General features: G+C 37.1%; 3 protein-coding genes across 3 annotated transcripts; 1 reads left to right on the top strand and 2 right to left on the bottom strand.

Annotated features, from left to right (window-relative positions):
- Nucleotides 1-975: 975 nt before the first annotated feature.
- LOC141386632 (uncharacterized) lies at nt 976-5,073 on the top strand. Its single transcript, XM_073955546.1, has 3 exons — nt 976-2,451; nt 3,193-3,584; nt 4,329-5,073. Exons 1-3 carry the CDS (start codon nt 976-978, stop codon nt 5,071-5,073), a joined length of 2,613 nt encoding a protein of 870 aa, XP_073811647.1.
- Nucleotides 5,074-7,868: 2,795 nt separating this feature from the next.
- LOC141405838 (probable cytochrome P450 4d14) lies at nt 7,869-21,537 on the bottom strand. The gene is made up of 4 exons (XM_073990582.1): nt 21,212-21,537; nt 20,685-21,141; nt 8,552-9,117; nt 7,869-8,495 (listed from the first exon to the last, which is right to left on the bottom strand). The coding sequence occupies exons 1-4, from the start codon at nt 21,372-21,374 to the stop codon at nt 8,158-8,160; spliced, it is 1,524 nt and encodes a 507-aa protein (XP_073846683.1). The 5' UTR covers nt 21,375-21,537; the 3' UTR covers nt 7,869-8,157.
- Nucleotides 13,395-14,263, bottom strand: LOC141405971 (probable cytochrome P450 4d14). The gene is made up of 3 exons (XM_073990940.1): nt 14,038-14,263; nt 13,505-13,961; nt 13,395-13,428 (listed from the first exon to the last, which is right to left on the bottom strand). Exons 1-3 carry the CDS (start codon nt 14,198-14,200, stop codon nt 13,395-13,397), a joined length of 654 nt encoding a protein of 217 aa, XP_073847041.1. The 5' UTR covers nt 14,201-14,263.
- Nucleotides 21,538-25,435: the final 3,898 nt, after the last annotated feature.

Below are 25,435 nucleotides of genomic sequence, written 5' to 3'. Positions count from 1 at the left end.
ATTCGTCGGAGACCCTATAAAGTATATATATTATTGATCAGCATAAAATTCTATGTCGATTTGACCATGTCCGTCTGTCCGTCCGTCCGTCCGTCCGTCAGTCCGTCCGTCTGTCTGTTGAAATCAAGATACAGCTCGCAATTTTAAAGATAGAGAGTCAAAATTTGGTACAGAAGTTTTTATTACTTGCAGGATGGTTGGTATTGAAAATGGGATATATCGGTCCACGTTTTGATATAGCCCCCATAGAACGGTACCTCCCGATTTTTGGTATTTTTAAGGTTTTAGCTTCATTATCCTGCCAAAATGGCTAAAATTTGGTTCGTAGTCTTCTTTAGGGGTATAAAACTTTCCCCCAGAATTTTGTCGGTATCGGTCCACACCTTCATATAGCCCCCATAGAACGGTACCTCCCGATTTTCGGTATTTTTAAGGTTTTAGCTTCATTATCCTACCAAAATGGCTGAAATTTGGTACGTAGTCTTCTTTAGGGGTATGAAACTTTCCCCCAGAATTTTGTCGGTATCGGTTCTCACCTTTATATAGCCCCCATAAAACGGTACCTCCCGATTTTCGGTATTTTTAAGGTTTTAGCTTCATTATCCTACCAAAATGGCTGAAATTTGGTACGTAGTCTTCTTTAGGGGTATAAAACTTTCCCCCAGAATTTTGTCGGTATCGGTCCACACCTTTATATAGCCCCCATAGAACGGTACCTCCCGATTTTCGGTATTTTCTGTTGAAGTACTGTGTTTAATCAATTAATATTTTACATTGTATAAGTAACCTTTGCTTTTTGTCTTTTATTCTACATACAAACTTCATTGTACTTTGTATTTTTACTTCAATAAAATTATTCAACTCAATAGGTTATGGGCCCTCCATGACATTTGAAAAAGAAAAATAAGAAATTAATTCAAGAATTGTGAAAAAAGAAAATTTTCAATTTGTGAATAGAACTTGAACGTCAGAATCATGGAGTTTTGCAAGACCATCAAGCCATTAACAGGAGAATGCGATTGGGCAATTTGGAAGAGAAAAGTCAAAGATCTCCTAGATTTTTATGAAGGAGCTCTGGATGTGGTTTCAAGAAAAATTACAAAGCCAGAACCTTTAAAAGAGGGAGCAACTGAAGCTGTGGTGAAAGATTACAATACTCGGTCTGCGTTTTACAGGAAAACGAACGGTCTCGCCAAAACCCTTATTGCTAGTACCATATCTGATGAGATATATATGAAGGTAATGGACAAAGAATCGGCAGCTGATGTTTGGGAAGCATTACACCAACAATTCGAAGCAACATCCAAGGACCAATTGTTCAAGATGTGCACAGCACTTTTCTCGTTTGAGTGGGTTGAAAATTTGGATGTTTCAACGCACATTTCTAAACTTAAAAGTTTGTGGACAGAAATTAACGCTGGTTTGGAATTAAAAGGTAATCAAAAACTTCCAGAACTGCTTCTTATTTGCAAGATTCTGCACGTGCTACCATCATCGTTCGAAATGTTCAAATCGAGTTGGATGATGATAACTCGGGATGAGGATAAGTCCTTAGACGAACTTATTATGCAGCTTTGCCTATATGAACGCAATTTCAAGAAACCTGAGAATGTTGAAGGTCAAGAAGCTTTAGTCATCAATGAGAAGTATTCCAAAAGCAAGAATGTAAATGCTAAAAAGGACAGTACTTGCCATTACTGTAAGAAGAAAGGCCATTGGATAAAAGAATGTCGCAAGTGGATTGCAGATGGCAAGCCTTCCAAGTCGCAACCAGTTAAAAATCATACACATGTGGCACTACATGCGATGTCAAATGAAGTAAATATCGCAGATTCAAGTTTGGAATGGTGGTTCGACAACGGTGCAACAAAGCATGTTACCAATTCAGATAAGTATTTTGTGAAATACGAAGAATTTGAACAACCCAATTCAATACAGTCTGCAGGAAAAGAGTGTTTAAAAGCCATTGGGAAGGGAAAAATAGAGCTGTTATCGAAAGTCAACAATAAGGAAAGAATTGTAACTCTAAACGACGTATGGTATGTTCCAACTATATCTCGAAACCTTTTTTCGATTTTAGCTGCACACGATAGAAACCCAAATAGCAAATTTACATCTACCACAAATGAATGCAAAATGTACGTCGATGAAGAACTTGTGGTACATGGTCAACGAGAAATCAATGGCACACTATACAAGCTTAATGTCCGTCCAAATTCACACACACAGAATATATCCCTGCTTGAAGAAAAGTCGGTGTTACAGTTATACCACGAACGCTGGGGACATCAGGACTATCGCCATGTTAAAATGAAGCTTAAAAAGGAAATGGGAATTTCAGTGAAGAATACAAGTGAAAATTGTGAACCATGCATTTTTGGAAAGTCTTCTAGGAAACCTTTCGGAAGACGTGACGCTGCTAGTGAACCAGGAGAAATAGTATCAACAGATGTATGTGGCCCTTTTCCACCTTCATTCAGAGGATACAGGTACCTTGTAGTATTTAAAGATCATTATACGAAATATCGATATGGGTTTTTCTTAAAACAAAAATCAGAAGTGAAAGATTCGCTTAAAGAGATGTTGATTCACGCAAAATGTCAAGGTCACACTGTAAAAACGTTAATTAGCGACAACGGTGGCGAATTTGACAACGATGACGTCAGAAAAATTCTTGCTCAGCATGGAGTTACTCATAAGTTGACTGCTCCATATACCCCGCAGCAAAATGGGTGTGCTGAAAGAGAGAATAGAACGATCGTAGAAATGGCAAGGACTTTCAAGTACGCAAATAAGGAAATTGAATTTCCAGAATCAATATGGTGTGAATTTGTGAAATCAGCAATATATATTTTAAACAGAACAGGAAAGTCATCTGAAGCTGATATTAGCCCATTCGAAAAATGGTATGGTAAGAAACCTAGAATCCGACATTTGCGAATCATTGCGTCGACATGTTATATGCACATTCCAAGTCAAAAGCGAAAGAAAATGGACAAAAAGGCTGAAAAAGGATACCTGGTAGGATATGATGGAGACGAGCGATATCGTATTTATATACCAGAAAAGAGAGATGTTCATGTTTCGAGAGATGTTAAATTTGTAGAGAAAACAAATAATAATCGCTTAGAAGAAAAAACCATAATAAAATCCAACGTAAATCCTGATACACAACGTATTGATATGTCAAAGATTGGACGTTTCAATGATTTAATTCAAGATGATGAAATTCAGAGTGGACTGAATGAAGAGTCGGATCCAAACATAGAACCACAAGATGATCAATTAGCCAAAGATTCACCAAATTTAGAAGAACAAAATGATAAACCTACGAGCAGCAATCCTGAAGATAATTTAGAGAGAAATGCAACATCTGACAGTGAGTTTGAAGATGCTATATCAGGAAGCAACGATGGACAAGAATCTGAAGAAGAGAATTGCAATTACAGGAAATTAAGAAATAGAAAGGTAATAATTTCAAAAACAACTCATGACGAATTGGCTATGGTTTCCCAGGAGTTTGTTAATAGCATAGAAACTCCAAATTCATATTCTGAAGCTACTAAAGGCGACCAAAGATCAGAGTGGGTAGCAGCCATGGAAAAGGAAATGAATTCGTTAATAGAAAACAAAACATGGGTACTTACCGAACTTCCGAAGGGTGCTAAAGCTCTCCCATCAAAATGGGTTTACAAAGTAAAAACCAAAGCGGATGGCAGTGTGGATACCTTCAAGGCGAGACTAGTCATTAAAGGATATAATCAAACAAAAGGACTTGATTATGACCAAACTTTTAGTCCGGTAGCAAGGATGTCTACAATTCGGTCTCTGTTAAGTGTTGCAGTCACAGAGAAGATGTACTTAGCACAGTTCGATGTTTCGACTGCCTTCCTTTATGGAGAGTTGGACGAAATAATTTTTATGAAACAGCCAAAAGGATTTGATGACGGAACAAATAGAGTTTGTTCTCTAAAAAGAAGTCTGTATGGTCTTAAACAAGCACCACGGTGCTGGAATACTAGAATGCGAAATTTTTTAACCAAATTGGGATTTAAAACAAGCTCGGCTGACAGTTGTCTATACATCAGAGAAAAACAGGGGAAGAAAATCATTCTTGCTCTGTATGTAGACGATGGTTTAGTTGCTGCGTCTGATGTAAACGACTTGAAGATCTTTCTAGATGAACTTAAAGCTGAATTTAAAATTACACACAAAGATGCAAATTACTTTCTTGGTCTAGAAATTGAAAAGTCGGATGATTCTGTAAAGATAAGTCAGAAGTCATATGCTAAGAAAATTTTGGAAAAATTTAACTTTTCTGAATGTAGAGCAGTATCAACTCCGATGGAAAGTACAACAACCGTTGCAGAAGTTCAAAAATCAACAAATGATTTTCCATATCGTCAAGCAGTTGGAGCAATAATGTATTTAATGTTGGGAACTAGGCCAGATTTGGCATTTAGTGTCGGTGTTCTGTCAAGATCTCTGGAATCCCCTACAAGTGAAGATGTACAAAGACTTAAGCGGGTTCTTCGTTACATTGCTGGCACACTTGACTATGGAATAATTTACAAAACGAACGGTTTAAAGAAATTGGAATGCTATAGTGATGCAGATTATGGAGGCTGTATGAGCACAGGACGATCAACAACTGGAGTAGTAGCATGTTATGCAGGCAGTCCTATATCATGGATAAGTCAAAGACAGCCAACCGTATCTACCTCAACAACCGAAGCTGAAATCATAGCAGCGAGTGAGGCCGCTAAGGAATTGATGTGGTTGAAAAGCCTCTACAATGACTTAATTAATTATAATGAAGTACCGGTAATACACATCGATAATACTGCTGCTATAAGACTGTCTCAAAATCCAGAGTTTCACAAGCGAACGAAGCACATTTCTTTAAAGCACTTCTTCATTCGTGAAAAGGTAATTGAAGGCGATATTATCGTGTATCAAATCTCAACTGAATATCAAATTGCAGACATGATGACCAAACCGTTACCAAAACTTCGATTGCTGCACTTCGTAAATATTTTAAATATTAATCATTTAAACAAGGGGAAGTGTTGAAGTACTGTGTTTAATCAATTAATATTTTACATTGTATAAGTAACCTTTGCTTTTTGTCTTTTATTCTACATACAAACTTCATTGTACTTTGTATTTTTACTTCAATAAAATTATTCAACTCAATATTTTCAAGGTTTTAGCTTCATTATCACACCGAAATGGCTAAAATTTGGTACTTAGTATACGTTGGTGGTATAAAACTTCCCCCAGAACTTTGTCGGTATCGGTCCATGCCTTCATATAGCCCCCATAGAACGGTACCTCCCGATTTTCGGTATTTTGAACGCTTTGGCCTCAATATTCCACCGAAATGGCTGAAATTTGGTATTTAGACTTTGTTGGGGGTGCTCAAACTTCCTCCTTAAATTTGTCGGTATAGGTCCACGCCTTCATATAGCCCCCATAGAACGGTACCTCCCGATTTTTGTAATACTGAAGATTGTGACGTCAATATCCAACCGAAATGGCTGAAATTCGTTATTTCGTCTTCCAAGAGTTATAAAATATTCCAGAAGAGTATTATCAGTATAGGTCCACATCTTCCTATATTCCCATAGAAGCGTACTTCTTGACTTTCGGTATTTTTTTAAGTTTTAGTCACATTCTCTTACCGAAATATAGGAAATTTGGTATTTAGTCTTCTTTGAGCCTAAAAACTTTTCGAAAGAAATTTGTCGGTATAGATCGACATTTTGAAATAGCCCCCATAGAATGGTGCCTCACATTGTTTTACCAAAATTGCTGAAATTTAGTATTAAGTCTTCTTCATACACGAAATTCCATTCCATTTTACTTCAATACAACTTGTGGTGGAGGGTATAACAAGTTCGGCCCGGCCGAACTTAACGCCGTTTTTACTTGTTTTACATTGAAAAGTTTGTGTTTTTGTTTTGGTTGTGAGAATGAAACGATTCAGGGAAGCTGAAAAGTTTGTGGCTTTGTGTGATTGGTACGGGAATCGTTTTGTTTGTTTCCGTTCATTGATTGAATCTATAGAAGACCTCATATGGATCCTCAATCTATAGAAAACCTTACAAGAGTCTTCAGTCTACAGAAGACACCACTGGTACCTTCTATAATAGGAAACCTCCCAAAGGGCTTCTAGCTGTCAAAGACCTCTCAAGGGTCCTATTTCTATAGAAAACCTCACAAATGTATTTCATCGACAGAAGACTTCACAAGGAACTTTTCTCTATAAATTAACTCCCAATGGCCTTCAATCTATAGTAGACCTCCCACGGGTATTCAATTTATAGAAGAACTCACCAAAATCGTCTATCTATAGACAACCTCACAAGGATCTTCAATCTATAGAATAGCTCACAAGGGTCTTTAAAAAAGCTCACAACGGTCTCATATCTATAGAAGGTCTCTTAAGGATCTTCAATCTATAGAAGGCCTCACAAGGTTTTTCTATCTATAGAATACGTCAAAAGGGTATTCTCCTTAGAAGACTTTGCAGGCGTCTTCTCTCTATATAAGTACTCAGAAAGGTCGTCTCCTTATAAGGCCCTCTTTAATAGACTTTACAAGTGTCTTCCCTGTAGAAGACCTCACATTGTGCTTTTATCTTCCGAGGACTACTTCTTCTGTGAAGGCTATAAAAAGGTCTTCCCTATACAACACATAATAAGGGTATTTTATACATTGAAGACTACACGAGCATCTTCTCCTTATAGAAGGGTTTTAATAGATAAATATCCACAAAATTGTCATCGTGGTCCAAGAAATGGCTAAATATATTGCACATTTGTGAAGGAGGTAACTGAAGAAATGGTTCGACATTGACATACAGCTTGAAACTTTATCTTAGTTTGGGAGTCACTCCCTAGGATATTTATCATACCCAGCGGCCATTTAGTTGATCACTTCTGGAAAAACTTACCTGCGCACGAATAAATTTATGTCGCTTGAAAACCAGACCACAAGTAGTATCTTCGGTAAAGATTTCCCCAAACAGCCCTTAAACCGAACTTAAGCGAAATTTTTTGTAGAAGGTACTAAAAACTATTTTCCGATATCGACTTTCGTGGAACTTGATATAAGTTTTGAAGAAATTTTACAATGAGTTTCGGCCAAATCGGGTATTAAATTCGTATGTTATTGTATTTATCAGTCATTTTAGCTCCAAAGAACCTTCACGCACTAAGAAGGTTCTTTGGAGCTTTTGTACAAATGGCTCAGGTAGTATGGCTTGCTTTTGAAAAAAAAAAATGTACAGTCGCGCGAGGGACTGGTGCCATGAATTTCACAACGATCCGAGAGTTTATCTTAATCTTGATTTTGCGAACAATTTTGAAATTTTATAGTCAATTTTCTCAGTTTAAAATATGGACTATAAAATTCCAAAATTGTTCGTAATGTATGTTTTATAGAAATATTATGATATGGAAAGTATGGACAAAACGGTTAATCCCTTCGACCGATAGACTCATCTTCGAACTTGCTGTAAGTTTGGACAAAATATTACTGGTGGCAAAGTTCGGTCCAAAACGTGGGAAACGTTCGAGATGTGTCGTGCTCACCAGCCAGCGAAACAGATGGACAGGGCTCAATCATTTCGTAATTGTGTGAAACAAATTTCGTTCAAACAAGCTTGGGGTCTAGAACCCTAATTTCGATGGGATACGTTTCCGATCGTGTATATACTCTCGTTAGCCCATAGAAGATCATAGAAGGCCTCCTTCTTCTATCTGGGGAAAATATAATTTTTCTAAATCCCTAAACGATGACTTAATCCATTCTTTCTTGTATTTTGATATATAATTAAGTGCCTCAATAATAACTAAAAATAATTTATATCATAATGTGGAGGAGACCACGAAGTTGTTTCCAACATAATTTGAGTTTATTTATAAGAGATACTGTCAAATGTTCAGACAACATTAGAGGGTCAACCTCATTTCTACTACAGCCTGTGACCTCTTTTTCGTACGTTGATGTAGTCGAAAGTCGATAACCCAATTGAATTCTTCTGTCCTCTTAAGTTTATCTTCAGTACAAAAATTGTATTAACTTAAATTAACAAACAAAAACAACGACAACAATTCTAATACATATTAACAAAATAATACATTATTTACATTATTTGCGGGGTCTCAAACCCAATTGAACATCAGTCTCGGAACGTAAAATTAAATTCATCACAAGTTTTACTTCTTCACCCAGTGGCAGCAATTCGAAGTGGCGTACCATTTTACTGATGGTACTCTTCATTTCGGTTTGGGCAAATTTCTGGCCAATGCAGTTGCGGGGACCAGCACTGAACGGAACATAGGCAAATGGATTAATTTTCTTGGCTTCTTCGGTATCCATGAAGCGTTCGGGTAAAAACTCATCAGGTCTGGGGAAATAGTCGGGATCTCTCATGGCGGCATACATGAGCAACGTAATGTTGGTGTTGGCCGGGAGGGTAACACCATCTAAAACAAAAGGGAATTATATGTCTACTTCAAAAGCACTTGTTTTTGGCACTTACTGATCACAACATCCTGTTCGGTAACACGTCCAATCATCGGTACTGGTGGATACAAACGCAAACTCTCCTTAATGACACAATCCAAATACTTGAGATCATTTAAATCTTTCATAGTGACAGGCTTCTCCTTATCATCGCCAATAATTGTGTGAATTTCTTCGAGTACCTTCTGTTGTATCTCCGGATGGCGTGACAAAAGATACAGTGTAAAGCAAATACCACTGGTTGTGGTGTCATGACCCTCAAACATAAATGTATCAACTTCTTCACGAATATCCATGTTGGTCAATGGTTTGCCTCCCACCGTTGATTGCAGCAAAACATCAAGGAAAGCCATACGTTTCTTAATACCCATTTCATCGGTATTACTACCGGCCTGATAAGTTCCATTTTCAATGGATTTCTGCAAGGAATCGCGACGTTCTGCAATTACCTTGTCGGTGAAATCGTGCATAACTTTGATACTGTTTTGCAATTGATGATATTTTTTGTTATTGAAAATTCGGAAGTAGCCATCGAAACGATCGAAGGGTTTCATAAAACGATCCGACATAATGGTGGAAGTTCTAGAAAAAGATTTGAAAAAGTAAATTTGGTGGTTATTATTTTGTGTAAAAGGGTAATGCAGTTATAATAGAGCTAAAAAAGAAGTTACAAGGTCAAAATGAGATTAAAAGAACTAAACAGGAATGAAAGGAATTCCTAAAGAAGTTCATCCCAAGACAGCTCTTCTATAGATGGAAGACCTTCCTGAGGAATTTCTTTTTTAGATAAACGACCTTCCCTAGGAAGCTCTTCTAAAGAGACAAGATAGAGAGAAGATATAGATAGAAGAACTTCCCAAGAAAACTCTTCTATAGATAGAAGATATTTCTAAGGGAGCTGTTTTTAGATAGCTGTTTTTAGATTCTATAGATAGAAGACCTTCCCAAGGAAGCTCTTCTATAGATAGAAGACCTTCCCAATGAAGCTCTTCTATAGATAGAAGACCTTCTCAAGGAAGCTCTTCTATAGATATAAGACATTCCTAAGCAAGCTCTTCCTTTGATAAAGGACTTTTCCAAGGAAGCTCTTTTTAGAAAGATCTTCCAAAGGAAGTTCTTCTTTAGATAGAAGACCTTCCCAAGGAAGCTTTTCTATAGATAGAAGTCGTTCCCAAGGGAGCAATTCTGTAGATGGAAGACCTTTCCAAGAAAGCTCTTCTATAGACCTTCCCAAGGAAGCTCTTCTATAGATAGAAGACCTTCCTAAGGAAGCTCTTCTATAGATAGAAGACCTTCCTAAGGAAGCTCTTCTATAGATAGAAGACCTTCCCAAAGAAGCTCTTCTATAGATAGAAGACCTTCCCAAAGAAGCTCTTCTATAGATAGAAGACCTTCCCAAGGAAGCTTCCCAAGGAAGCTCTTCTATAGATAGAAGACCTTCCCAAGGAAGCTCTTCTATAGATAGAAGACCTTCCCAATGAAGTTCTTCTATAGATAGAAGACCTTCTCAAGGAAGCTCTTCTATAGATATAAGACATTCCTAAGCAAGCTCTTCCTTTGATAAAGGACTTTTCCAAGGAAGCTCTTTTTAGAAAGATCTTCCAAAGGAAGTTCTTCTTTAGATAGAAGACCTTCCCAAGGAAGCTTTTCTATAGATAGAAGACCTTCCCAAGGAAGCTCTTCTATAGATAGAAGACCTTCCCAAGGAAGCTCTTCTATAGATAGAAGACCTTCCCAAGGAAGTTCTTCTATAGATAGAAGACCTTCCCAAGGAAGCTCTTCTATAGATAGAAGACCTTTCCAAGGAAGCTCTTCTATAGATAGAAGACCTTCCCAAGGAAGCTCTTCTATAGATAGAAGACCTTCCCAAGGAAGCTCTTCTATAGATAGAAGACCTTCCCAAGGAAGCTCTTCTATAGACAGAAGACCTTCCAAAGGAAGCTCTTCTATAGATAGAAGACCTTCCCAAGGAAGCTCTTCTATAGATAGAAGACCTTCCCAAGGAAGCTCTTCTATAGATAGAAGACCTTCCCAAGGAAGCTCTTCTATAGATAGAAGACCTTCCCAAGGAAGCTCTTCTATAGATAGAAGACCTTCCCAAGGAAGCTCTTCTATAGATAGAAGACCTTCCCAAGGAAGCTCTTCTATAGATAGAAGACCTTTCCAAGAAAGCTCTTCTATAGATAGAGGACCTTCCCAGAAAGCTCTTCTATAGATAGAAGACCTTCCCAAGGAAGCTCTTCTATAGATAGAAGACCTTCCCAAGGAAGCTCTTCTATAGATAGAAGACCTTCCCAAGGAAGCTCTTCTATAGATAGAAGACCTTCCCAAGGAAGCTCTTCTATAGATAGAAGACCTTCCCAAGGAAGCTCTTCTATAGATAGAAGACCTTCCCAAGGAAGCTCTTCTATAGATAGAAGACCTTCCCAAGGAAGCTCTTCTATAGATAGAAGACCTTCCCAAGGAAGCTCTTCTATAGATAGAAGACCTTCCCAAGGAAGCTCTTCTATAGATAGAAGACCTTCCCAAGGAAGCTCTTCTATAGATAGAAGACCTTCCCAAGGAAGCTCATCTATAGATAGAAGACCTTCCCAAGCAACTTTTTCTATAGATAGAATATATAGTTAGAAGACCTTCCCATGGAAGCTCCCATCGAAGCTATTTAGATAGAAGATTTTTAAAAAATATTTTTTAAAAATTTTGTCTACGTGGATTTTTTAAAAAAATATTTTTTTTTAAAATTTTATCAACGTGGATTTTTTAAAAACATATTTTTTTACAAATTTTATCAACGTGGATTTTTTAAAAAATATTTTTTTTACAAATTTTATCAACGTGGATTTTTTTAAAAATAATTTTTCACAAATTTTATCAACGTGGATTTTTTAAAAAAATATTTTTTTACAAATTTTATCAAAGTGGATTTTTTAAATTTTTTTTTTACAAATTTTATCAACGTGGATTTTTTAAAAAAATATTTTTTTACAAATTTTATCAAAGTGGATTTTTTAAAATTTTTTTTTTACAAATTTTATCAAAGTGGATTTTTTAAAATTTTTTTTTTTTACAAATTTTATCAACTTGGATTTTTTAAAAAAATATTTTTTACAAATTTTATCAAACGTTTTACGTTTACAAATTTTATCAACTTGGATTTTTTAAAAAATATTTTTTACAAATTTTATCAAACTTGGATTTAAAAAAAAATTACAAATTTCATCAAAAGTGGATTTTTTTTAAAAAATATTGTTACAAATTTCATCAAACGTGGATTTTTTAAAAAATATTTTTTTTAATTTTTATCAAACGGGTATTTGTTTAAAAAATATTTTTTTCAAAAATTTTGAAAAATATTTTTTTACAAAATTTTTAAATATTATTTTTAACAAATTTTTTAAATAATATTTTTTACAAATTTTATTAGTCGTGGATTTTTTAAAAAATATTTTTACAAATTCTACAAAAAATTTTTACAAATTTTTTAAAAACTATTTTTTTACCAATTTTTTTTTTTTATTTTTTTACAAATTTTATCAACGTGGATTTTTTAAAAAAATATTTTTTTTACAAATCAACGTGGATTTTTTTAAAAATAATTTTTCACAAATTGTATCAACGTGGATTTTTTAAAAAAATATTTTTTTACAAATTTTATCAAAGTGGATTTTTTAAATTTTTTTTTTTTTTACAAATTTTATCGACTTGGATTTTTTAAAAAAATATTTTTTACAAATTTTATCAAACGTTTTACATTTACAAATATTATCAACTTGGATTTTTTAAAAAATATTTTTTACAAATTTTATCAAACTTGGATTTAAAAAAAAATTACAAATTTCATCAAAAGTGGATTTTTTTTTAAAAAATATTGTTACAAATTTCATCAAACGTGGATTTTTTAAAAAATATTTTTTTAATTTTTATCAAACGGGTATTTGTTTAAAAAATATTTTTTTCAAAAATTTTGAAAAATATTTTTTACAAAATTTTTAAATATTATTTTTAACAAATTTTTTAAATAATATTTTTTACAAATTTTATTAGTCGTGGATTTTTTAAAAAATATTTTTACAAATTCTACAAAAAATTTTTACAAATTTTTTAAAAACTATTTTTTTTACCAATTTTATCAAACGTGGATTTTTGTAAAAAATATTTTTTACAAATTTTATCAAACGCGGATTTTTTAAAAAATATTTTTTACATTTATTTTTATTTCTGAATTTTTGTAAAAATTATTTTTTAAAAATTTTATTTTTTTTTAAATTTTTGTAAAATATATTTTTTACAAATTTTATCAAAACAATATTTTTCCACCGGGTGCCACCGTAGTGCAATGGTATGCACGCCCGCCTTGCACGCAGAAGGTCGGGGGTTCGATTCCCCGGCCAGGCAACATCAAAACATTTTTCAACGGTGGCAAAATACCCCTCAGTAATGTTGGCGACATTTCCTGAGTATTTCAGCCTTGAAAAACTTCTCCACAAGAGATGTCTTAAGACACGCCGTTCGGACTCGGCGATAAACAGTAGGTCCCATATCATTGAGCTAAATATGAATCGGGGTGCACTCATTGATATGAGTGAAGTCTCCCTGTCCCGTATGGGATGTTGTGGAACAATGTTTTTTTTTTATATTTTTCCAATATTTTAGCTCTCCTATAGTAGGTTCAATATGATTGGTTCTGCCCATTCGTGTAGATGAGTGGCTGGAATGTTATCCAAAACGCGACAGGTGCTTGACCCATGCAAACAATAAAATATAAAACATATTTTTGACTAAGTCACACAAAATGTTATCTGTTTCTAGTGGCACTTCCGAAGCGGCTACCAAAATGTTGACAAACAACAAAAACCTTATCATGACTGATTGATATCGATAACGTCATGACGTCTGAATCATAAATGTGTTAACAATTATATTTTCACTAGAAGATGTTTGAAATATTTTCTGTTTTGGCAAAACTTACACTGTTACAGCCTTGGCATATGGAAAATCAGGATGTTCCTGGGCATTAACCCTAACACCCATTGCAGTTTCGGTGATGATATCCAAGGCCATTAAACAAACCTTGGGGAACATGCGTACAATTGTTTTACCATCAGCCTGATGCATCAAACGCTTGACCAGAACATGACTTTGTTGATCGAATATTTCCACAAATTCTTCCAAAATTTTAAAATGGAATGTGGGGGTGATAATCTTGCGTCGTGAAAACCATTTGGGTCCAGTACTCAAGAGCAATCCCTGACCCAGCCAACCACTTAACAAATCGTACAGATCATTTTTGGCAATTAACTGTTGGCTTTTGAGAATATCTTCCATAAATTTGACATCACGTATCATGAGCACGCATTGATTTGCCATCCACAAGTGGACAACTTTGCCATAGGTGGATGTTAGGTCATCCAACAAACGAAACACGTCTAAAAGTGCAAAACAGTGCAACAACAAATCATGAAATCAGAGGAAACAAGTTTTCACAACATTAACTTTTCTTACTGGCTCTGGAGTTTTTTAAAAACTTTAAAACATTTCCAAAAATAGGCCATGGTGTTGGTCCCTTAATACCGGCACTCCGTATCATCATATGACGCCGCCTTTTAAAAAGCGTATCCGCAATTATGAGAACGGTCAAAAGACCCCACAGTAGTTCCGTTAGCATTTTACCAAACTCAATATTCCTTCTTCTTGCTCTCTTCAAAGCACTTGTATTCGAACACCCCGACCGACCATTAAACGACAACTAAATTGAAATTTGGAGAACTGCGATGAATGTCAACAAATGAATTAACTACATTTTCAATGTTAGTCTTATCGCGAAGCTCCTTCTCTCCCTCTCCTAATTAACCTTTGGTATATTCTTTATGTGGGGTTCTTGCGATAATAGCTTCATACCATAGTGCAGATTAGGTATTATTAAACATTAATCCACAACCATTTTATGGCCGTTGCATTTTTTAGCATTAAACTGTCCTCCGAGACTACAAAATTGAAAAAGCAACATTCTAAAGGGGGCAAACACAGGGTCCGAAGAATTTTGTATCAGCTTTTAGGGCCTGCTTTTTTAAAAATGGTTGATACTTGAAAACTATAAGACCGATATTTCCATCATTCAGGAAATACATACAACGGATTGGCAAATGCATTACAACAACACATGAGCGTGACGCACTGTATTATAGCTGCTGTGACATAAAGCATACGTTTGGTTGTGGATTTGTAGTTTGTCGGAGGTTAAAACATCTGGTCTCCAGTTTCAATCCTTGTAATTGAAATACTTGCTACAGTTCGGATAAAAGCTAAATTTTTTAACAGCAGTTTTGTTTGCGCTTATGCTGCCATTGAAGACAAGGACGAGCAGACCGACGATATATGTATTTTACGAGCGCTGAGAAGAAATATATTAAAATTACTCTAAGCGATTTTAGTGCCAAAATATGGGAAAAATAGTCTCCACAGTGAAACATCTGACAATGGAATAAGTCTGATAGATTTCGCAGCAGCAAAGGACATGGTAGTTAGCATTACAAAATTTAAGCATCTCGACATTCATAAGGGCACCTTACTGCCTCCAAACCAAAAAATCAAATTAATCACTTTATGATAGATGGAAGTCATTCATCGAGCGTGTTGGATGTACGATCGTTTCGAGCAGCAATCATAGGCTCGCATCATCACCTTGTTGCAGCAAAGGTGCGTACCCGATTAAACGTAGAAAATGAAGTACGAACAGAAATAATGCGGAAGTTGCAATCGCAACAGATAGCCACGTCATATTCCACTCAACTGGCCCAACTGCTTATTGAGAGCACTCCTTGTTCCGATAACAAATCATCACAGGTACAAAGTATTACTCATTCCATGCAAATACCGACGTAGCCAGGAGGGTGGCCCACATTAGCCAGTATCCATATTATCCACGTTGGCAACGGTATGATCCACGTTGGGGGATAAATTATCCACGTTGGTAGATAACTAGCCACGTTTGTTGATAAATTATCCACGTTGGTGGATAATTTATGCACTTTGGTGAATGTATTATTCATGTTGGTGGATATATTTCCCACTTTGCTGGATAAATTATCCACGTTGGTGGATATATTATCCATTTTGATGGATATGTTATTTACGTTTTTGTATTAATTATCTATGTTGGTGGATATATTATCCACGTTGGCGGATAACTTATCCACGCTGGTAGGCACGTCTTCCACGTTCGAAAATGTAGTATCCACGTTGGTGAATATATTATCCACGTTGGTGGAAAATTATCCACGTTGGTGGAAAATTATCCACGTTGGTGAATATATTGCAACGTTGGTGGATCATCCACGTCTGTGAATGTATTATCCACGTCGGTGGATACATTATCCACGGCGGTGGATATATTATACACGTTTGTGAATGTATTATCTACGTTGGTGGATATATTTTCCAGTTTGGTGGATATATTATCTACGTTGGTTGATAAATTATCTACGTTGGTGGATAAATTATCCGCGTTGGTGGCTAAATTATTCACGTTAATGGATAAATTATCCGCGTTGGTGGATAAATTATCCTCGTTGGTTAGTAAATTATCCACGTTGGTGGATAAATTATCATCGTTGGTTGATAAATTATCCGCGTTGGTGGATAAATTATCCCCTTTGGTTAGTAAATTATCCACGTTGGTGGATAAATTATCATCGTTCGTTGATAAATTATCCGCGTTGGTGGATAATTATCCACGTTTGTGTATAAATTATCCGCGTTGGTGGATAATATATCCACATTGGTGGATATATTATCCGCGTTGCTGATTAAATTTTCCACGTTTGAGGATGTAAAATACACGTTTTTGAATAAACTATTCGCGTTGGTTGATAAATTATCCACGTTGGTGGATGTACTATCAGCGTTGGGGGATAAATTATCCGCGTTGGTGGATAAATTATCATCGTTCGTTGAAAAATTATCCGCGTTGGTGGATAAATTATCCGCGTTGGAAGATAATTTATCCACGTTGGTGAATGTATTATCCACGTTGGTGATCCACGTTGGTGGATAAATTATCATCGTTCGTTGATAAATTATCCGCGTTCGTGGATAAATTATCCGCGTTGGAAGATAATTGATAAATTAGCCGAGTTGGTGGATAAATTATCCGCTTTGGCGAATGTATTATCCACGTTTGTGGATGTAAAATACACGTTTGTGAATAAACTATTCGCGTTGGTTGATAAATTATCCACGTTGGTGGATGTACTATCAGCGTTGGTGGATAAATTATCCGCGTTGGTGGATAAATTATCATCGTTCGTTGAAAAATTATCCGCGTTGGTGGATAAATTATCCGTGTTGGTGAATGTATTATCCACGTTGGTGGATACACGTTGGTGGATAAATTATCATCGTTCTTTAATAAATTATCCGCGTTGGAAGATAATTTATCCACGTTGGTGGATAAATTATCATCGTTCGTTGATAAATTAGCCGAGTTAGTGGATAATTTATCCACTTTGGTGAATGTATTATCCACGTTGGTGGACAATTATCCACGTTGGTGGATAAATTATCCACGTTGGTGGATAAATTATCATCGTTCGTTGATAAATTATCCGCGTTGGTTGATAAATTATCCGTGTTGGTGAATGTATTATCCACGTTGGTGGATAAATTATCATCGTTCGTTGATAAATTATCCGCGTTGGTGGATAAATTATCCGTGTTGGTGAATATATTATCCACGTTGGTGGATAAATTATCATCGTTCGTTGATAAATTATCCACGTTGGTGGATAAATTATCCGTGTTGGTGAATGTATTATCCACGTTGGTGGACAATTATCCACGTTGGTGGATAAATTATCACCGTTCGTTGATAAATTATCCGCGTTGGTGGATAAATTATCCGTGTTGGTGAATATATTATCCACGTTGGTGAATGTATTATCCACGTTGGTGGATAAATTATCATCGCTCGTTGATAAATTATCCGCGTTGGTGGATAAATTATCCGTGTTGGTGAATGTATTATCCACGTTGGTGGATAAATTATCATCGTTCGTTGATAAATTATCCACGTTGGTGGATAAATTATCCGTGTTGGTGAATGTATTATCCACGTTGGTGGACAATTATCCACGTTGGTGGATAAATTATCATCGTTCGTTGATAAATTATCCGCGTTGGTGGATAAATTATCCGTGTTGGTGAATGTATTATCCACGTTGGTGGACAATTATCCACGTTGGTGGATAAATTATCATCGTTCGTTGAAAAATTATCCGCGTTGGTGGATAAATTATCCGCGTTGGTGGATAAATTATCATCGTTCGTTGATAAATTATCCGCGTTGGTGGATAAATTATCCGTGTTGGTGAATGTATTATCCATGTTGGTGGACAATTATCCACGTAGGTGGATGAATTATCATCGTTCATTGAAAAATTATCCGCGTTGTCGGATAAATTATCAGTGTTGGTGAATGTATTATCCACGTTGGTGGATAAATTATCATCGTTCGTTGATAAATTAGCCGAGTTGGTGGATAAATTATCCGCTTTGGTGAATGTATTATCCACGTTGGTGGATAAATTATCATCGTTCCTTGATAAATTATCCGCGTTGGTGGATAAATTATCCGTGTTGGTGAATGTATTATCCACGTTGGTGGACAATTATCATCGTTCGTTGAAAAATTATCCGCTTTGGTGGATAAATTATCCGTGTTGGTGAATGTATTATCCACGTTGGTGGATAATTATCCACGTTGGTGGATTTACTATCCTCTTGGTGGATATATTATCTGCGTTGGTGGATTAATTATCCGCGTTGGTGGATATATTGGTTATTTTGATTGATATACTAACCACTTTTATGGATAAATTATCCACGTTGGTGGATATACATATTATCCAAGTTGGTGAATGTATTATTCACGTTGGTGGATAAATTATCCACGTTGGTTTATATATTATCCTCGTGGGTGAATGCATTATCCACGTTTGCGGATAAATTATCCACTTTTTGGATATATAATCCACGTTGGTGGATTTATTATCCACGTTGGTTAATCTATTATCCACGCTTAGTTGATATACAATCCACGTTGGTGGATAAATTATCCACATTGGTGGATATATTTCCACGTTGGGGGATTAATTATCCACTTAGGTGGATATGGTATCGCCGCCCCCAATACTAAAGTTGTTGTTGTAGACTTTGTTGATTGGGTCTATCAATGAAATAATAAGGTCCATAAAGCGTAAAATGTGCGCTAGAAACTTCCAGAAGACAAGACAAAATTAGGGATTAGGGGCCTCTTATTATTATACCCTCAGCATTTATGCTAACGAGGGTATATACACTTTCATACGGGCAAAATGTGCCTCATCGAAATAATGGTTTTAGACCCCAAGTATGTTTGGACGAAATCCGTTTCAGACAATTTGGAGTTGATTTAGCCATGTCCGTCCGTCTGTCCGTCTGGCTGGAGCGCACGTCAACTCTCGAATGAATCAACAGATTCGGGCAAAAATTTGGTTTTCGTAATATTTTGTTCAAACACTCCTTCCGGTACCTCTCCCACAAAACTTCGAACATGTTCGGAAAATTTGTGCACAGGATAACTCTTGCAGGGAGTAACCGATTTGGTCCATACTTTGCACATCGTGAAATTTCTACCAGACTTAGATGAGGTTCCAATATGGACTCAATCGGTCCACTCCCTCGGGTACCTCCCACACAAAATTTGGGAAAAGTTCAGTTTAGGACCAGCTCTCGATTCGCTTTGATTTTTGTTGCTGCAACTTGTATTTCACTGCCCTCGATACAACGGTACAAGTCCCATCAAGGGCAAGTCCATACTTCCTGAGAAAATGGCCTGAAAGTTGCAAAAAACCACTATAACACCGTGTGTAGTGGTTGGAGCGCAAGATAACTCTCGAACGGATCTGCCGATTCGGTACAAAACTTGGCCTTCGTAATATTTTGTTCAAACTTAGTTTAAGTTCGAAGATAAGTCATATCGGTCCACTCCTTCAGGTACCTCCCCCACAAAAGTTCAAAAATGTTCGGAAAAATTGTTCGTACGGCAACTCTTGAAGGGAGTGGCCGAATACTTTATACTTTACACATCCTAATATATCTACCAGATATAGATCAGATTCAAATATATACTATATTTGTCCATTCCATCCGGTACCTCCCACACAAAATTTCGGATAAGTTCACTTTAAGACCTGCTAACGAATCACTTTGATTTTTGTTGAAGCAACTTGCATTCGCTGCCTCAATTACGATGGTTAAACTTTTTTCAGGAGCAAGTCCATACTTCTTGAGCATACAGCCCGAAGGGTGTAAAAACCTCCTATGGCACCATATGTAGTGGCTGGAAATCCACTTCCATAATGGTCAATGTCGATCCATTCCTTTAAGTATCTCATCCGCAAAACTTTTGATCTTTAATCCTAATCGACATTTTTGTCGGTTCATACATGCAAAATTTTTAAAACCCCCAAAATACATACGTTTTTTGGGAAAAAATTGTTTCAATATACACAGGCTGAGGGTATATCTCTGTCAGCAAAGCTGACTGATACTTTTTTACTTGTTTTTTTTTTTGTACATTTATTGCCTGAGGTCATTTAGCTGGTGTCAAAGTTGACTACTGTTTTTTAATTTTTTTATAAAAAAAGAAATATTCGGTGATTCAAAACTAAGAGACTGCCATCTAACATATTCGTCTAACATATTCCAGACATTACTAATTTCTATAGAAATACAGTAACAATTAGATTTAGCTAGACGATCCCAGAAATAGAAGTATTTATTGCTTCTACACTGTTATCCGATGTGCTGTATTAATAATCTAAAATAAAAATCGGTGATTAGAAACCGACCCCCCGTGAAAACCTTTTGAAAAATGGAGGGATTTATGTTGATAATGTTATTTGAGAATTAACAAAGGAACTGTCACTAATCTTATCGTTATTGCTCTCTCAATTGTTAAAGATAAGCATGGCTTCTGCAAAAAACTCGCCGAAAATATAGCTATTTGCAACTAAAATTAACTCCCGAAACATTGTTAATTGTATTTTGATAAAAAAAATTTAAATATTATGTAAACTCACTTATCAATATTTCGAAAAACAAAAACTTACTCTGTCACTGCCTTGGCATAGGCAAATTCAGGATGTTCCTGGGCATTGACCTTAACACCCATTGCAGTTTCAGTGATAATATCCAAGGCCATCAAACACACCTTGGGGAACATGCGAACAATAGTTTTTCCATCTGCTTTGTCCATTAAAGTCTTGACCATGACATGACTTTGTTGATCGAAAACTTCCACAAATTCTTCCAAAATTTTAAAATGGAATGTGGGTGTGATAATCTTGCGGCGAGAAAACCATTTGGGTCCAGTACTCAACAGCAAACCCTGACCTAGCCAACCGCTCAATAAATCGTAGAGATTATTTTTGGCAATCAGCTGTTGACTTTTGAAAATATCTTCAAAATATTTGGCGTCACGAATGAACAGGACACAATGATTACCCATCCACATGCGTACAACTTTGCCATAGGTTTTGGTAAGTTTTTCCATGAGACCAAAGACACCTACCAGAAATTAGGAAAAACAAAAATGAGATCTAGTTGGGGTTTTTTATGGGTTGCATCCATTTCATACCGGCTCTGGTATTTCCCACCAAAACTAAAACATTTCCCAATATGGGCAATGGTGTGGGTCCACGAATACCAGCTTCTTTTATCATAACATGGCGCCGCCTCTTGTAAACAAAATCCAAAATTATGAAAAAGGTCAAAAGACCCACAAGCAATTCAACCAACATTTTGCCGGTATAGAATAAAATTTATTTTCGTTTTTTTTGCTCCCGAGTTGTTAGTTATACCACCACCACCAATAGATCGCGACAACTAAAATCGTTTGTTGGCCAACTTGACGAATATAAACAATATTAACTATATTTTCAATGTTAGCCTTATCTCGTTCCATTCTCTGCTAGGGTTCTGCTCTCTCTCTTTGTAACCTTTGATACAATGTTTTGATATACATACATATGCACATTAATATATATTTTTTCACGATAAGTGGTCATTCATTTTGCGATTACCAAATGGTACGGCTAACACCGTTAATAGTTTTGATGATTTGTTGGACACCCTCCACAAGGGTTTGGCGGTATAATAAATTCCTCATTGCCCATGTAACAAACAAAAAAAACAAAAAAACATTGTTCCACAACATCCCATACGGGACAAGGGACACTTCTCTCATATCAATGAGTGCACCCTGATTCATATTTAAGCTCAATGATATGGGACCTACTGTTTATCGCCGAGTCCGAACGGCGTGTCTTAAGACACCACTTGTGGAGAAGTTTTTCAAGGCTGAAATACTCAGGAAATGTCGCCAACATTACTGAGGGGTATTTTGCCACCGTTGAAAAATTGTTGATGTTGCCTGGCCGGGGAATCGAACCCACGACCTTCTGTGTGCAAGGCGGGCGTGCATACCATTGCACCACGGTGTCACCCTTCCCATGTAACAACTTGACTTCATAATCTAAGATGACAGTTAATGTGATACATCGGTACTTATTTTTCAGTAAGTTAACAACCAAATAAAGTTGTAGCTAAGTCCTACCGATAGCACCAGTGTTGTCAGCTTTTATTGATACTTTTCATTCACAATTTTGGGTTTTAATTTTATCGACTTTTGTCGGTAACTCAGAAAATTCCACTACAGATCTATACAACGAGGGTGCCACCGTTATGAAACCCCTCCTACCTCCACGTGATTGACCTACCTTCCCGTGACTCACCTACCTCACCTCGGAAGCAATGAGCTAACATATGCCTCGTTTTCACCCATAAGAAGGTAAAACAACTTGGGTTGTGCGTTGTGCTAATAACCAATCCCTTCAATAACATCACCCTTAAAAACGTTTTATAGACCATGGTCTACGAATCTGCACCTGGAATGTTCGGACTCTGGCAGATGTTTCAGACAATTTGGAGTCGATTTAGCAATATCCGTCCGTCTGTCTGACTGGAGCGCACCATAACTCTCGAACGGATAAACCGATTTGGTCCAAAGTTTGGTCTTCGTAATATTTTGTCCAAACTTAGTTTAAGTTTGAAGATGAGCTATATCGCTCCCCTCCTTCAGGTACCTCCCCGACAAAAGTTCAAAAATGTTCGGAAAAATTGTGCGCACGAAAACTCTTGAGGGAAGTTACCGAATAGGCTTATATTTTGCACATAGGGAATTTTCTACCAGACATAGATAAGGTTTTAATATGGACACTATCGGTGCACTCCTTCAGGTACCCCCCACACACAATTTCGGAATAGTTCATATATACATACATTAGGGATACGTAAAATCGATTTCGGCGGTTAACGATTAATCGAAGGGTGACGTAGGGGATGAATAATACCAAGGAACGGTCTTGACCGGCTTTAACATGGCAAAGCCCAGGACTTATCTTGGTCCCTCTTTCATCCAAGTGGACACTGACCCCCGCGTGGTGTCACCTGGGGAGCTGCCTTTAACGCACGTTAAAGGTAGTGAGCTAACATGTGCCGCGAGTTCGCCCATAAGAACGATAAAAACTTGGTTTGGGCTTTGGGCTAGTAACTCACCCCTTCAAAACACCGCCTACTATAAAAAAAACAAAGAAAAAGAAGAAAAACAGACCCCTCTAAAGATGACTAACCCCGCAAACGCTTTAAGGACTATGATCTGCGAATCTGCACCTGGAATGTGAGGACTCTCTACAGAGTAGGTGCAGTTTGCGCACTGGCGGATGTTCTTGATAAGTACAAAGCTGATATTATCGCCTTACAGGAAGTACGATGGAATCGGGCAGACGTAAAAATCACAAACGATTACGCAATGTATTATAGCTGCCATGAAACGAAGCATGAGCTAGGTGTTGGATGTAAACCGGAGGCTTAAAAATCTCGTATCCAGTTTCACTCCGGTTGATGAGAGAATTGACACAATCCGCATAAAAGCAAAGTTTTTTAACATTAGTCTCATCTACGCCCATGCACCGATCGAAGAGAACGACGAACAGACCAAGGATATATTCTGCGAGCGCCTAGAGAGAGCATATGACCGCTGTCCTGGCCATGACATTAAGATTGTTTTAGGAGATTTTAATGCTGAAATTTGGAGGGGAAATATCTTTGGTCCCACGGTGGGAAAGTTCAGCCTTCATGAGGTAACATCCGACAACGGAATGAGGCTGATCGATTTTGCAGCTGCAAAAACATGGTAGTGAGCAGTACCAGGTTCCAACACCTCGACATACACAAGGCCACGTGGATATCCCCAAATGGGAAAACAAGAAACCAGATTGATCATATTGTGATAGACGGAATACACTCGTCCATGACTTTCCCAATACAAAAGTTTACCGGGCATGACTTTCCCAAAACAAACGTTCACCGGACATGACTTTCCGTATACAAAATTTCACCGGGCATGACTTTCCCTATACAAAAGTTCACCTGGCATGACTTTCCCAATACAAAAGTTCACCGGGCATGACTTTCCCAATACAAAAGTTCACCGGAGATGACTTTTCCCATATAAAAGTTCACCGGAGATGACTTTCCCAATACAAAAGTTCACCGGAGATGACTTTTCCCATACAAAAGTTCACCGGAGATGACTTTTCCCATACAAAAGTTCACCGGGCATGATTTTCCCAATACAAAAGTTCACCGGAGATGACTTTCACAAAAGTTCACCGGGCATGACTTTCCCAATACAAAAGTTCACCGGGCATGACTTTCCCAATACAAAAGTTCACCGGAGATGACTTTCCCAATACAAAAGTTCACCGGGCATGACTTTCCCAATACAAAAGTTCACGGGGCATGACTTTCCCAATACAAAAGTTCATCGGGCATGACTTTTCCAATACAAAAGTTCACCGGAGATGATTTTTCCCATACAAAAGTTCAGCGGAGAAGACTTTTCTCATACAAAAGTTCAGCGGAGAAGACTTTTCTCATACAAAATTTCACCGGGCATGACTTTCCCAACACAAAAGTTCACCGGGCATGACTTTCCCAATACAAAAGTTCACCGGGCATGACTTTCCCATACAAAAGTTCACCGGAGATGACTTTTCCAATACAAAAGTTCACCGGAGATGACTTTGCCAACACAAAAGTTCACCGGGCATGACTTTCGCAATACAAAAGTTCACCGGGCATGACTTTTCCAATACAAAAGTTCACCGGGCATGACTTTCCCAATACAAAAGTTCACCGGAGATGACTTTCCCAATACAAAAGTTCACCGGAGATGATTTTTCCCATACAAAAGTTCACCGGAGATGACTTTCCCAATACAAATTTCACCGGGTATGACTTTCCCAATACAAAAGTTCACCGGAGATGACTTTTCCCATACAAAAGTTCACCGTAGATGACATTTCCCATACAAAAGTTCACCGGGCATGACTTTCCCAATACAAAAGTTCACCGGGCATGACTTTCCCAATACAAAAGTTCACCGGGCATGACTTTCCCAATACAAAAGTTCACCGGGCATGACTTTCCCAATACAAACGTTCACCGGGCATGACTTTCCCAATACAAAAGTTCACCGGAGATGACTTTTCCCATACAAAAGTTCACCGGGCATGACTTTCCCAATACAAAAGTTCACCGGGCATGACTTTCCCAATACAAAAGTTCACCGGGCATGACTTTCCCAATACAAAAGTTCACCGGGCATGACTTTCCCAATACAAAAGTTCACCGGGCATGACTTTCCCAATACAAAAGTTCACCGGGCATGACTTTCCCAATACAAAAGTTCACCGGGCATGACTTTCCCAATACAAAAGTTCACCGGGCATGACTTTCC

Source organism: Musca autumnalis, unplaced genomic scaffold (assembly GCF_047663935.1).
Source record: "Musca autumnalis isolate F117 unplaced genomic scaffold, ASM4766393v1 scaffold_5, whole genome shotgun sequence".
Taxonomy (NCBI): Eukaryota; Metazoa; Arthropoda; class Insecta; order Diptera; family Muscidae; genus Musca; species Musca autumnalis.
The sequence above is the reverse complement of the archived record's forward strand: the minus strand, read 5'-3'. Positions and strand labels throughout refer to the sequence as shown.

What these genes read in the sequence shown, in the direction of transcription:
- LOC141386632 (XM_073955546.1), top strand. Translation starts at nt 976, where the DNA reads ATGGAGTTTTGCAAGACCATCAAGCCATTAACAGGAGAATGCGATTGG. An exon ending in GAGAAATAGTATCAACAGAT is followed by an intron (nt 2,452 to 3,192) that starts GTATGTGGCCCT and finishes GATATGTCAAAG; the next exon opens with ATTGGACGTTTCAATGATTT. An exon ending in AAAGGCGACCAAAGATCAGA is followed by an intron (nt 3,585 to 4,328) that starts GTGGGTAGCAGC and finishes TTCTGAATGTAG; the next exon opens with AGCAGTATCAACTCCGATGG.
- LOC141405971 (XM_073990940.1), bottom strand. Translation starts at nt 14,200, where the DNA reads ATGCTAACGGAACTACTGTGGGGTCTTTTGACCGTTCTCATAATTGCG. An exon ending in TTTAAAAAACTCCAGAGCCA is followed by an intron (nt 13,962 to 14,037) that starts GTAAGAAAAGTT and finishes TTGCACTTTTAG; the next exon opens with ACGTGTTTCGTTTGTTGGAT. An exon ending in TATGCCAAGGCTGTAACAGT is followed by an intron (nt 13,429 to 13,504) that starts GTAAGTTTTGCC and finishes TTTATGATTCAG; the next exon opens with ACGTCATGACGTTATCGATA.
- LOC141405838 (XM_073990582.1), bottom strand. Translation starts at nt 21,374, where the DNA reads ATGTTGGTTGAATTGCTTGTGGGTCTTTTGACCTTTTTCATAATTTTG. An exon ending in GGTGGGAAATACCAGAGCCG is followed by an intron (nt 21,142 to 21,211) that starts GTATGAAATGGA and finishes AATTTCTGGTAG; the next exon opens with GTGTCTTTGGTCTCATGGAA. An exon ending in CGAACAGGATGTTGTGATCA is followed by an intron (nt 8,496 to 8,551) that starts GTAAGTGCCAAA and finishes CTTTTGTTTTAG; the next exon opens with ATGGTGTTACCCTCCCGGCC.